General features: G+C 39.1%; 2 protein-coding genes across 3 annotated transcripts in view; one reads left to right on the plus strand and one right to left on the minus strand.

Moving 5' to 3' along the window:
• The window catches only part of LOC121955137 (1-phosphatidylinositol 4,5-bisphosphate phosphodiesterase beta-4-like), a 128,344-nt gene extending 121,001 nt beyond the window's left edge, over positions 1-7,343 (plus strand). Inside the window, 1 exon segment of the mRNA XM_042502959.1 lies at positions 7,313-7,343. The gene's annotated coding sequence lies outside the window, so the exon portion shown is untranslated.
• pak5 (p21 protein (Cdc42/Rac)-activated kinase 5) overlaps positions 4,022-14,591 on the minus strand; it is a 104,998-nt gene continuing 94,428 nt past the window's right edge. For both annotated transcript variants that reach the window (XM_042502961.1, XM_042502960.1), the window contains exons 8-11: positions 7,176-7,302; positions 5,654-5,779; positions 5,412-5,546; positions 4,022-4,658 (exon numbers count right to left, since the gene is read on the minus strand). In XM_042502961.1, the coding sequence (XP_042358895.1) occupies positions 4,503-4,658; positions 5,412-5,546; positions 5,654-5,779; positions 7,176-7,302 (544 nt within the window). In that variant the 3' untranslated portion in view covers positions 4,022-4,502. The remainder of the gene's footprint in view (positions 4,659-5,411; positions 5,547-5,653; positions 5,780-7,175; positions 7,303-14,591) is intronic.

Consider the following 14,591-nt stretch of genomic DNA (forward strand, 5'->3'; position numbering starts at 1 on the left):
TCCCCAAAGGTCCTTGGACACAATATCATAATGATACTTAGGTCACAACACAGTATTATTGCAATTTAAATGTTTGCAATATGCTAAGAACTGTAATAACATAAATTGCACTATATAATGCAATTTTTCAATTTCGGGGGGAAACTGAGGTTCATTACAGTCGCTCTGATGTCAGCAGAACATTATCACAAGCATAAATATGTACACGCACAAGTACATAAAATATACATATAAAATTAGAAATACAGTAATAGTAAACAATTAGGACTAGTATGTAAATATTTTAAAATAATGTATAATATTCTGTGTGTGTAGGTGTGTAAAAAATATAAATGTAAAGAAATACAGTAACAGACAATTAGCACTAATATGTGAATATTTAAATTATAACATGGATAATGTGCTGAGTGTGCAAGTGTGGAAAATAAAAAACATGATACATTACAATGTATAAAACTAGTATGCATGTTCAAAATATGAAAATATACATATGTGTGCAATGCTACATTAATGAACGACAAAGATATACAAAAGCAAGAATAACGAAAAGATATATGCAAGATGTGTAACATGTTAATTAGAGCCTACATTCAAGAGTTGGAGGAATAATGCAAATTTGAATAATTGCAAGTTTGCCATGAGACATGAATAACTGGACACAGTGAACAGCAAATAGCAACAAGCTCTCTTACAGACAAAAATGTGCTTTTAACCTGAACCAGTCAACCACAAACTTTACCAAATGTTTGACATAAATCAGCTGACACACTCAACCCAGAGAGGACAACAAACCACAGCACAGAGAGGAAAATGAGGCATACAGAGGCGCCAAGAAGCAGTTCAAACCAGCAGTAAAACAGCCTGTATGTCCAGCAACAGTTACAATAAATAAATAAATACAGAATCACAGCAAAACCATCATTAACTTAGAAAAACTGACCTGTTGTTTAGCTTCACTCGTTTCCAACGATGTTGCCGCAGTATGTCCAGTATGTGTCCCTTCCGGCTGTATCGCCCAAAAGTCTTCGGAAACAAATGTGTCCTTTTTCTGTCTTCATTTGAGAAAAAGTCCTTTTGTGGTGAATAAATTCGTCCTCTTGAGCAGGTTTCTCCAGCAGTTGGCTTCGTAAATCGGCGGGACGCCATAGCTAACCGGCTAACTAGCTAACTGGGCTAATAACGAAAAACCAGTTAATCGCATCAAACGTTGTAAAAAGCTTTCTGCGTGTGAAGAATCCATCGTAAAGCATAAAAAACGTCGTCGAAAGTGCTTATAGTCCAGTGCCGGCGGTGTTTTTCGCAGCAGACAGTCACAGTTGTCACAACCGGAAACACACAGATGTAACGGATATTATGAATGACGGCTGTGCCTCAGGGACCGGGGTTTGGTTCAGGTTTGGGCGGGAGGGGGGCACGATTTGGCGAAGAAACACATTTCGCCGTAACACCTGTTAGCATCACCGCTGAGCCAGGGTGTACTGCATTCGACCGGATGCGTGGTAACTGAAGATGGCCGGGGATTTTGAATCTCGGATAAACGGAAGTTATGAATCCAACTTCCTGCTGGAGGATAAAACATTCATTTTATCGGTTTTTATTTATTTATTTATCGATCAAAAAAAAATCTTGAAAGAAAAAAATCAGCTTTTTAACACTTTGAAACCCAAGAAAATTAGCAACAAAATTTATAAAACATTACTGGAAAATAGAAAAAAGAAAAGAAAAAGTTAAATAAAAAAAACAAACAAAAAAGAAAATAACTTGTCAAAAAATATTTATTTATTATCAAAAGTATGATTTTCTTTTTTTCTCTGCTTTCCTTTAGTAACATAATTTTATATATACATTTAAGAGAATTGTAAATATGGTTTTCTGGACATTTTTCTTTCATTTTTTTGTTTCATTGTTTCCGTGTCACCTTTTACTATTTTCCTTTATATTTATTTATTTGAATGTATTTTTTGTAGTTTGCAGGATAGTTCTTGCCATGTTGCTCATTATGTTTTTCGTGTGATTTTGAAAGAAATCAATCCAATTTTCTCAGGTTTCAAAGGTTAAAATGCTTATTAAAGGCATCTAAGTGCAGCAATAGAAAATAAATGATGATGTCTCTTTGTGGTCATATTGTGTGTCTTCATGGTTGTTTTGTTTCCCTTTTGGTTATTTTGTGTCTTTTTATAGTCATTTTTTGCCTCCTTGTGATTGATGTGTGTCTCATTGTGGTTGTTTTGTTTCTCTTTGTAGTCATTTTGTGTCTTTTCAGTTCCTTTGCATCTCTTTGTTGTCATTTTTAATCTACATGTTAATTTGAGTGACAGCTCCTGAAACTTTAGTCCTCTGGGCCTGTGCCCTGTAACCCTGTTATGTAACTCAGTGACTCTCCAGTCTTGAGTTTGATCCTCATTGACGCCCTGCAGCCTCCAGTACTTGTGCTTTTTATTTACTAGGCCGTTGGCAGAGGCATCTTTCTCTGAGAAAGAGGCTCCATTCTCTGTCTGAACCAAATCAATATCCCATTATGGAGTTTCAGAGGGAAATGGCTTAGAGGAAAGAAAGAGAAATAACCTCATATATTTTGCCGATCCATGGATGTGTCTTTCTGCTTCTCTGCTCGGAGGTGAAGTTAGGGTGAAATAGTTGGAAATGCTGAATTTAGAGAATATGGAAGACCCAAACAACGAAGAGAAAATAAAACAGTTGATGGCTGAAAGGAACTCCCTTGAATAATCTGACAGTGTGCCGTTGGGAAAAAAAAAAATCTCTGCTTGATATGAGACACAGAGAAGAAGAAGAGGCTGCAGAGGGTGATGAAGGAAAAATCCATGCAACACATCTCAATGTTTTTATGGGCGTTTTTTAATTGAAACCAGCTTCACTGATAACAAACATGCAATATCACTGTACAAGCCAACACCACAGATAAGTGTTACTCATTCAGGTCTTGACACATTGTCAAGGATTAGCCAGCAGTGCACACACACACACACACACACACACACACACACGCACACACTTTCAGATGTTGTACAGAGATAAACACACTCTTTGACATACACAGACACACACACTCACACAGTCATATTTACATATCACAGTGAATGATGGGTAAAAACGATGCGGGGAGGAGGATTACACTGTTCTCCCGGTCCGACCAGAGATGAGGATGGCAGCACAGTTCCAGTGATAGCGAGTAGTGTGTCTGACTTGAGGTGGGATAAGGAGTGAGATGATGACAGTGAGGATGTGAGTAGAAAACGAGACCTTTTATCAGCATCCGAAAATCTGCGCGGGAGGCGGTCGTCTTGGATGGGCGCCTCTTAGCATTTAGAGAAACAGGATGAGACTCCTAATATAAAAGAAAACAGGTCTGCGTCTTTTCTTTTTTTTTTCCCCCGTCAAATCTCCGTCTGTGCTACATTTAAATGGTGTAATTACAGTATCATAAATACACGGCTTCATAAATAGGTTTGGGGTATTGCTTGGATGATATAACAACTGGTAGCACTGTCTGTGATGCGCTTTATAAATGTAAACCAACAAAAAAAAAACAAAATAAAAAAATAAACAAAAGAAAAAAAAGGCCACACTACCAAAAAAATAAATTCCAATAAATAAATAAATACTTTAAAACGTCATACAAAATTCTGACATTACCCTTTTTTCCAACATTTAATGGAAGTTCTGTCTACAAATGTAAGATAATAAATATATTTAGTATTTTTAGTAACAGTTAAGGTGGGTTTATTTGGGATATCTCTTATATCTTTAAGCAAAAACTGGATTATAAACAGTAGGAAAGATCTCTGCAGAAACTCTATTTAATACTGCTCATATCACAATGGTTACGACACGATAAAATACTGCAAATTATCAAAACTGTACAGAAAAACTTACAAGTTTCTCTAAAATACATTTTCACTGTTAGTGTGTGAGATACAGGAGAGCTCGTCTCTGTTTGACCAGCTGAGCAGCAGCACTGTCCTTCACGTGGACACAGTCAACAGTCACTCAAGACGCCTCCCTGCACGCAGCTGATTGCTCCGCCCTCTGCTGCTCTGGTCCAGAGCAGAGCGCCGGGCCCCGGCGTCCCTCCACCGCCACGTCGGCAGCTCGCCACACCCTTCTGAAGCTCTTTCTGATGGCTACGACAGCTCTACGTGGAGCTGAGGACTCGCAGTCTGGGAAGAGAGAAGACGGCAGCGAGGCGAGCCGGCCTGTGTGTTTCTACTGAGTTCCTCCGGCACATTTCTACTCCGGCTCATAGTTTCAAAATGGTTAACGATTTTTTTTCTTCTTTTCTCTGTCTCTGTGTGTTTTTTAAAAAATGTAGTTTCTTAGATATTCCTCTAGCTAATCTACGTCACGGTTACAGGTGTGAGTGTTAGTGGCGTGTCACCAAGCGGTGGGGTGTTTTGGCTGGGTGAGGGCAGTGCCACCCTGGTAGTGTGTGTATGTGTGTGTTTTTTAGTGTGGAGGAAGGCGGGTCTTTGGGGGCCGGCGGGTCAGCGGTGGCGATAGTGTCTCATGAGGGGGACGATGCAGGAAGGAGGGCCGGACAGCTTAAGGAAGGGGTGCTGGAGGAGTTCCTGGGCCGTGGCTCTCTGCGAGGGCTCCCTCACCAGCATCAGATCCAGGAAGGACCGCAGCACCGAGGACACCTGGAGACGTGAAGACATGCTTTAGTCCCTTATCGAAACTGTTAATATTGATTCTAAAGAGACGTTTACTACATACAAAAATACATGCAAGAAAGATCTACGATAAAGTACTTTAGAGCCTCCATCCTATTTCTGTATCCAGCTGCTCCTCAGCTGTCGTCATCATTCAGACCATACACAGACTTTATTGTCCTTATGCAGCTTTTTGTGGTTTTGTGTCTCTTTGTGGACATTCTGTGTCTCCTTGTGGTTGCTTTGTGTATCTTTGTAGTGCAGTTATGTCCCTGCTTACTGACATTATGTCTCCTTGTGGTTGTTTTGGGTCTCTCTGTAGACATTTGCTTCTCCTTGTGGTTCATTTGTGTCTCTTTAAAAACATTTTGTGTCTTCTTTTCGCTAATTATGTGTCTTTGTGGTTGTTTTGTGGTTTTTCTTAAGCTAATTTTGGGTCCCTTTTGGTTGTTGTGTGTCTCTTTGCAGCTGCTTTGCACATTTTTGTACTTATTTTATGTATATGTAAGGTAGATCTTAAAGGGATAGTTTGGATCTTTTGAAGTGGGGTTGTAAACAAGGTACAAGGTAGATTCATTAGTCATTTTTTAAACAAAGTTTAAAAAACTCATTTTGACAAAAAAGAAACTTAAATATGGGTTAACAAAATTACACAAAATGTCTGCAGAAATAAAGACCTCCAAATTTTAAAATGAAGTCTATTTAATAACCTTTAAGGCTTTGCTTTAATGTCTTTCTCACCTTGTGCGACTCTTTTAGCCGAGGGGGCAGGTTGTCTCGTATCCTCCTCATGGCCTGCAGAGGGGGTTCGTTGAAGTACGGGGGCTCTCCGTCCACCATCTCGATCACCATGATGCCTAAAGACCAGATATCCACCTGGATACACACAAAAAATATTTCTGTGTACTGGAGCAGCACAGAAAAGTGTACAATCATACAGTATACTGGGAAGTTTTTGGATACAAATTTCCGTTCGTCCTCACCTCAGTCCCATAAGGTAGTCTCGAGATGACCTCGGGTGCCATCCAGTATGGCGTGCCCACGAGCGACTTCCTCTTGGGCACCTCTTTGGAAACTTGGGCACAAAAGCCGAAGTCTGACAGCTTGATCTGCAAACACACAGATGCACAACGCTGCGTTCAGGTTCCGGTCTCCGAAATGTCGGTGCAGACTGTATTAGTTCAGAACCTCGGCGTTTGATGTCGGGAAGTGCACTGACCCATTGTGATGAAGAGCTTTTATAGAAGACACTAATCTCTCGTATTAGTGGTTAATTAGCCTTCAATTAATCACGTCTTATCAGCTCGTTAGGAGGCATTAGGCAGGATTTAATTACTGGGGCACGAGTGGTAATTGATGATGATGAGTTTCTGGCACTGGCTGTTGACAAGTGGCGGGAGTGGCACCCATGGAGAAGGTCAGTGAGTGTGTGTGTGAGTGTGTGTGTGTGTGTGTGTGTGTGTGTGAGTGTGTGTGTGAGTGTGTGTTATACTGAAATCACCAGTGACAAGAACAAGAGTAGCCGCGCTTGTTATTAAAACCTGGAATATTGGTGAGATCCCTGTTTAAACTGGGATCTTTGGGTTTAATAACATGTCAGGCGGAGGACTGTAAATGAATAATATATTTAAATACACACACAGAAGAGTCAGAGGCGTTTTTCCATTAATCCTCAAATTGAAATTGCGCATTAAAATACACCCAATGGAAACACGCAAATTTTAAAAAACCCTACCATTTATCGCAAAAAAAGTTTTTACACTTGCATGAGGTGGTTTTTCAGGCGATTCTAAAAAGCCATATTTTGCAAAACTGCAATCAAAATACTTTTATCGGCTTTTATAGGTCACATGATGCTATGGCTAAGCACCTGTCGGTAGGAACTGGTTTTCTTGGGTATGATGCAGCAGGCGCTGCAAGAGGTGTTATTGTACCACATAACTCTTCAAAGATTGAGTGGATCATCTGGAAGTTTTGAGTCCACAACGTCTCCATAAAATTGTGGACTATCACCTCCCAGAAATCCCTCGTATGTCGTCGCTCCCACTTATAAGGGGCTTGGCTTTCCGTTATCACTTGCATAACACGCCTACGTCGCCTTCAGTTGGAAACAATGACAGCTAGTGTCGTGGCTGCAATAGAAATAAACCTGCTGATGTTTTAAACATCCATCGCCATGGTTACTGGAATGTATCGCCAGAAATGTCGCATAACATCAATGGAAACGCAGACATCTCACAATTGTGTTTGATCGACATTTAGAAAATATCATAAAAGTTTCCGGCAAATCTGTAATGGAAACCCGCCCACACATACTCATCACATGCACTAAATTATGAATGACACATTTATTGAAAGTGAACAATATTATTAGCAACTGGGCGCTATAATTGATAGGAAGTTGACAGAGAATGTCAGTCTTTATAGTGTCGGATCTACATACTATTTTAAAGACTTTTATTCAGAGTATTACGGCATTTTGTGTTCATTCGTTCATTCACTTACCCTGCCATCGCTGGTCAGGAGGATGGAGTCGCTCTTGATGTCGCGGTGGATGACGCCCTGTGTGTGCAGGTAGGACAGAGCCCTCAGCACCGACAAACACACTGTCGCAATCTGTTCCTCATTCATCCTGTCAGGAGACACACACACACACACACACACACACACAAATACATGTCAGCAATGACTGTGAAAGTAAAAGAGCATAAAAATTCTATTTATAATACTGCAGTCCTTGTTTAATGGAGCAGTGGGTAAGATTTGGGGTGATTTATTGGCATCTAATGGTTATTATTGCAGATTGCAACCAGCTGAAATTTTTCCTGGTTAGAATTTATCCAGTCTTTACTGCTCAGGAGGTTTTTTACCGGGAGTGTCTCTTCCTCTCCAAAACAAACAGACCAGGTGATTAAAATTGGCAAAAAAAACTTTAATGTATTTAAAAATAATAATAATAAAAAAAATATTGAAAAAAAAAATCCTTATTTCTCTGATGCTGTTCGTTGCACACGGGTTGAAACTACGGTGGCCGACATAGACATTATTGACCATATCTAAAGCCAGTGTTTGGTTTGTCCATTCAGGGCTACTGTAGAAACATGGCAATGCAACATGGCAGTCTCCATGGGCGAGGACCCGCTCTCTATGTAGATATAAACATCTCATTTTAAAGTAACGCAAACACAGTCTGCGTTCGTGTCTGCTGTGCATCTGTGTCTATGTGTATGTGCGTAAATAAAACACAATGCTTCTTTTTTCAGGTGATTAGACACTAAAACATACCTATCATGTCATATTCAGTGTTTGACAATCCCTCACACTGGACCTTTAAATGTATAAAATACAGAGCTGTGTTTATTTATTTATTTAGTATTTTTCTTTTGGCAGAGTTGAGGGTAGTCAGAGTTTTTTTACATAGCACAAGAGGGTATCTTAATTCGTTTTTTTAAATAATATCTTATGAACAAGCACATTCAGCAGTTAACATGATATCTAACAAAGCCCAACAAACATCTTCACATTATGTACTTAATGTAAAGTCACACAGGTTTGGTTTAGGTAAGTAACGTTAGGATAGGTTAGGTTTAAGAAAAGAAACACAGAGTTTCTGGTCCATAAAATAACTCAAAGTTCACTTGGTTTCACATAAGACACACACACTGATCCTCTGGGGGAAAGTCCTGTGTTGTTTGACCAATGAACGACCCCATCGTGGAGTTTAGCTCTTTGTACCACTTCCTTCTTTACGCTTGTCAGCGCTTTGGTTACATGATCGCAGCCTTCCTGATTTCGTGGATTTTGTATGAATACTGGTGCATTTTATTTTGAAGGTATATGTAAAAACAGCATGTGTAGTTAATGGTAAATTTACATTCTTGGCAACTGTATTAGTACATGGCATATCATCTTATTTACAAACATTATCAACAATTATTCTAATCAAATATTTTCACTTGTATTATCAAATCTAATTTATCAAAACTTACTTTATCTATCCGTGAGGCACTTTTCTTGTGTAAACACGTCAGTACAATCACAACATATAACCGGACAAATGACAAATATAATTTAAAAACATTGTAGAGTGCAGCTTAAAATAGATATGATGTCCGCCTTAAAAAAGCTTAAAAATCAGTGAGAAGTATGTGTCAGGCACCCGAGCTAGCTCAAGCAATATTGAGTCTGACAGAAGTCGACACAAAGCTTGACATCGCCCGCTTGGTCTTGAGTGGGAGTGACCTGCATCTGCAGCCTGAAGGGGACTGACTGTAGCAGTTGTGAAGTGTGTGTGTGGTAACTTCGGCTATTTGTGGTATTTTCATTTCAGTCTGTCTGTTGTAGAGGCCACTCAGTGGTTCTCGGTCCGCTCCAATGGTTTTGCTGTTCATTTTAAATATTAATATAACATTTGGATTGAGGTGTTGCAAAAAGCACCAAATGAGACAGTTAAATGTGACGAAGGTTCAATAAAGCAGCTGTGGAAAGCTGGTAAGACTGATTGGACCAAAAAGTTGAGTTCCTGCAGCTCAAGGTAAGTTAGATTTAGTTTTAGAGTTTTAAGTTTTACATTTTAAGACATTTTTGATGCTGCTTGGATTTAAGTTCTAGACCAGTTTTCTAAAAATTGAAGGACAATTGTATTTTGCCCTAATGTTTACTTTAACATAAAACAATGTTTTTTTTTATTCCAGTGAAATAGATTATCTGTGTCAAATGTTGAGAAGAAACAACCCTTTTTAGTGTGGAAAACATGGAAGAAAATGAACATATTATATTATTAAAGTATCTACTGGGTTTACTGACAGAAGTGGGAATTATGTGACAATTTTTGCAGTTTTTGGACAATTCTGAGTTACTCACTCTGCATGAGACTCCACGGCTTGGATTCCCAAGCATGAATTTATAAGAAAATTTTTTTTTTTTTAAATTTATTTATTTTTTAATTTTAAAAGAAAAGAAGTAACCATTTTTTTAATTTTACAAAATGAATTAATTAATTTAAAAAAGTAATAAAATCCTGCTTCTCATGTGTCAGCATTGTTAAGACTTTAAGATTAATTTGAATAATTAAGGCCTTATTTTAAATGACTTAATTAAATGCCTTTTAAGGATCAATGGGAACCCTGCTTTCAAAGGCAATTACTTTTTAGTTAATTACAGTATATACACATTATTTTTTCTTTTATTCTTCTTCTTTGTCATTGATCTTTTACTGTCTGTATTGTCTTCTGTACTTTCTCTGTGGTGCATTGTGGCAAAGCAAAAATTAGATAGGTACAATTTTTTTTCTAAATTTGCACAAATTACAAAAAATAAATAAAATAAACAAAAAGACCACACAGACAAAAACCAAAGTACCTCTGATTTTAGACTGCAAGTAATAACACTTTTTTGAGGTAAAAATTACTACTGTTCCAGACTTCAATATCAGTCTAAAGCGATTGCAGTTCGACTCAACTAAGACGGAGCAGAAATCCGTTTTGAACCCCCCGTAGCCTGCAGCGGCTGAAGCTGCGACGAGCAGAGCAGGCAGGAGGGTCCCATATGGAGAGACGGGGCGATGCAGTGCGTCTGACTGAGCTCACACAGAAACTCGCAGCTCCACTGAACATTAACATCTAGACCCAGCTGGCCGCGCCGCACCGTGTGTTCATGAGTGTGTGTGCGCTGAGATGCCATCACACACAGTTCATGTGCAGAAATAGAGACACGCTCATTTGCAAGCAAGGAAACATACATTTTTGTCGCACATGTTAATAAATATAGAGTTCAAACACACGTTCATACATCCTTAACTCTTACACTGACACACGACTCTCTCTCCATCCAGCACAGTCGCCAGGAAAATGTTGGCATAGTTTCCTTAATTTATGTTTTAACAATGTCCTACTTAATGTCTGGTAAGGTTTTGTTTCAAAAATGACTTGACTCTGGCTGGGGAAAGATCTTGTTTTGGGTTAAAATACCCAGTTTGGAGGGCACAATCCTGGCAGAAAAAGCAATATCTCCTTGTAAAAAAACAACAGCTTTTAGTGACACTATTCTGGCAGGAAAAAAAACAACCAATTTTCATGCCAAGATCTGCCAAGCAACTGCTTTTTATATCCAACAGGAAAAACCGCTATGTCTTAGCCAAAACCAACTGCTTTTTGTGCCAGTACCCCGGCAAGAAAAGCAGTGAAATCCAGTAAAAAACAACCAATTTTTGTTCAACTCTCCCCACGGAAACAGCAGGATGTCTCTGTAAAAAAACATCCACTTTTTAAGGCACTATTTTGGCAGTAAAGGCAATGATGTCTCAACAAAAAACAACCGCTTATTTTGCCATTATCCCCGCAGTAGAAGCAGTGATGTCTCTGTAAAGACACTTTTCATGCCACTGTCTTGGCAGAAAAAGAAGCCATATGTTGGAAAAAAACAATGGCAATATCTCAGTTAAAACAACGGCTTTTCGTGCCACTTTTCAGGCAGGAAAAGCAATGAGCCCTCTACAAGTACAACTGCCTTTGTCTCGCAATCCCAGCACTAAAAGCAGTGATGAGTACTAAACGCCCACTCTGGGTGGCCAAAAAATCACTGAAAACACAGCGAGGAGTTACTGACAAACAACCCTTTTTCTTGTTTTCTGGTCTTGAACAGGCGTCTCACCTACGTGTCCAACCATCCACCATCTCCTCCACCTTTAGATAACAAAGTTAGCTCATTTACTACGTCACATTAGAAACGTTGATATGATTCTTATGAAACGTGTAAATGTAACGTATTTGTGATTTACAGAAATGCAAACACTTCTTCTGGTGACTGACTGCTTTATCTGATCACTCAGTCTAGAAGATCCCACACTGTTGGAGAAGTTACTTATAAACTGGCATTATGGGAAACAACCCCCAGGCAACACACACACACACACACACAAACTATAGATACACACTGCAGATTGCAGCAGATTTTATTGTCACACATGTATGCATTTACAATCACTCGAGATAAATGAGCCTTCTGCTAATGGAAAAACAACTGGCTAACTCAAAGTGAATGGGACGGAGAGTGCACAAAAACAATTCACCTCTTACTGCACCCCCCCTCTCGCACACACATACACACACACAGAGAAATGAACGCATACAGTTGAGCAAAAAACAGGATCGCTGAAATAGAAAATTGTTTGAAATATAAAGCGAGAAACAGTTTTAATGAGCCTGAAAAGGTTGTCAAGGGGAGGAGAATTACACACGCACAGGTGCACGCATGCAACACAAACACAAACACAAACACACACACACACACACACACACACACACACACACACACATCCATATGCTTTTGCACTTATATTCAATGAAATCCCTGAAGTGCAGCTCATTAACAAACTCTGAAGTATAATTGAAATCTGAACATGATTGAAATAGTTCAGAAAAAGCCTGTGTGTGTGTGTGTGTGTGTTAGATGTGTGTGCATTTTGTGTACCTCGGTGTGTGTGTGAGCGAACTGATGAGGCTTGCACGACGCGAGGCAGGCAGCAGTTATTTCCACAACAAAAGGCTTAACAGAAATAGCAGGAAGCTTTCACCTGAACAAATGCGGCGGAAACTACCAAGAGAAAAACTGTTCTTATATCATCAGCCTGGAAATACTGTAAATGACGTCCAACTGATTCAATGTCTCATTAAATCAGGTGGCTGTTTCGTATTGCCACACTCCTTAAAAAAAGGGTTCTTCCTGTAGAAATGAGGTTTTACCCAGAAGAAGAAGAAGAAACTGTTCTTCGAGGGTTTTACTTTGTAAAAATGATGCTGTGTTCACACTACAAGCGACACAGCGACAGATTATTAAGTAAAGATTTTAACTGGAAGTCGGTAACATGAAAATACAAACTGGCCACAACACACCACTAATTCAAAAACATGGAGGAAGTTTGGGTGAAAAATTAAACCGGCGACTTCATTACACCTCAAATAAAGAGTAAACAAACCAGTTCACAACAATCGTATTGGCGTATGTTTAGGAATAGCTGTGACGGTAACTGCATTACCGAAATACCACGTGATTGAGCTCATTACCACCATCGCTGCTTCTTTTTTTTTTTTTTGCTAGTGAAAGTTAAAGGAGTGCATATGCTGTGTTATATGAAATATAAACATAGTAATCACTATGTAGTTATCATTACGAACTTTCTTCCAAATGTTCATGTGCGTCTGAAGAAACAAAACGTTTTCACTGCCTCACGTGTGAAAGGAGCAGCGATGGGATTTCCTTCTTGTGTGTCTGATTATTTCTCTCATGAGATATCTATAAACAAAGAGAGAAACTCGTGCGCACTGCTGACATTTATTGACTGAATAAAATGACGTTTTGCTCTAACAGACCTTCATCATGTCTGTTACTGTCAGCGGTAAACGGGAGAGTGTGGAGGAGTTTCTCTGTCAGCTCAGCAACTGAGAAAAACTCCACTGAATGGTGAATTTGCTGCTGCTCTAACACCACATCGATCAGCTGTGGAAATATTCAAATACAGTGCAAACTTTAACTGATATTGATTTTTTGTTTGTTGGCTTTTGTTTTTTGTTTTGCTGCAGCCCCGTCCACAACACTACATCACTGGTGGTGTGGGACTGTGTTTTTCAGAGGAGCAGGGTGGCTGGAGTGTGACCTTTTGTTTAAAATAAATACAAAATACTACCTTTTAAAGTTGTACATCCTTCATCCAAGCCAAAAAAAAAAAAAAATGGACAAAAAAAAAAAAACAGCCAAAATGGGGTATTATGTTGCTTTTTAACCACGGTGATAAAATAAATCCATACTGTCACAGCCCTAAATTCAAGGTTGGATTCCAGGTAGAGCCTTTGTTAAGGTTTCAACCCAAAAAGTGTTACTATAGGAACAAGCCAAAAAAACAAAAAACAGTTCCAGTTGGCAAACGCATGTATGAGTGTATTAACTAACATACTTGCAATTATGAGATATTATTTTAATCTAGGTGCAAAGTTTCACTTCACAAACATGTTTTTCCTTTTGTGTCTTTGTTCTGATCAGAGTATCGATATCAGAAACATTTCACTCCATCTAAAATTCAACAAACTGAAAAAGACAAAAGTGGAGAGTTTAAGGGAGAACATGTGCCAAATTATATCCTCTTTACTGAGATTTCCATTTCTAAAAACACTCGTGTGTATACTGAAACTCACACACACACCGAACACACAAACAGGCAAACATCTGTGTGGGAGACTGTTCAAAATACTTCACGGTAGCAGCGGTGCTCAGCCTCACCAAAGCGTGTTATTAGCATCCGACACCGCACAGCGCTAATGCTGACACTCCACGCAAATGACTGTAATTAAACACCAAGCACAAAGTAAGCTTAAAACAATGAGGCGGCAGCTCAGAAACACGACTCAACAACAGAGAAGCAATTAGGAAAAGTTGGAGAACAATAATCCCCAAACTATCAAACGCACGGCTGGATTACAGCCCGTCTGCTCGCTTCTCCTGGTTCTCTTGTAAAATCATCCAAATGAAGTTGTTGAAGTTTCTGATATGTGAGACAAATAATGACATGATTTTTAAAAACACGTCTCAGTGTGCCAGTTAGCAGATAAACCAGTTCGATCACCATCATCACCAGATCATCACACACACTGAGTCATTCAAAGATTTCACACGAAAACGGACGACGTGAGCTTTCTTTTATAAGCTGCCTCCTCTGACTCAACACACACTCGAGGCCAAATCATTCAACACAACTGATATAAACACACACACACACACACACACACACACACACACACACACACACACTGTATCAGTTTCCAGTTATTTTATTAAAGTGGCGCTGTAGCACTGAATTTTTACATTTTTGCAATGACCTAAAACACGGTTTGGCTGAAAGCCCACTACAGCAAGGACAAATTTTCCTCT

The sequence above is a fragment of the Plectropomus leopardus genome, chromosome 16 (genome assembly GCF_008729295.1).
Source record: "Plectropomus leopardus isolate mb chromosome 16, YSFRI_Pleo_2.0, whole genome shotgun sequence".
NCBI lineage: Eukaryota > Metazoa > Chordata > Actinopteri > Perciformes > Serranidae > Plectropomus > Plectropomus leopardus.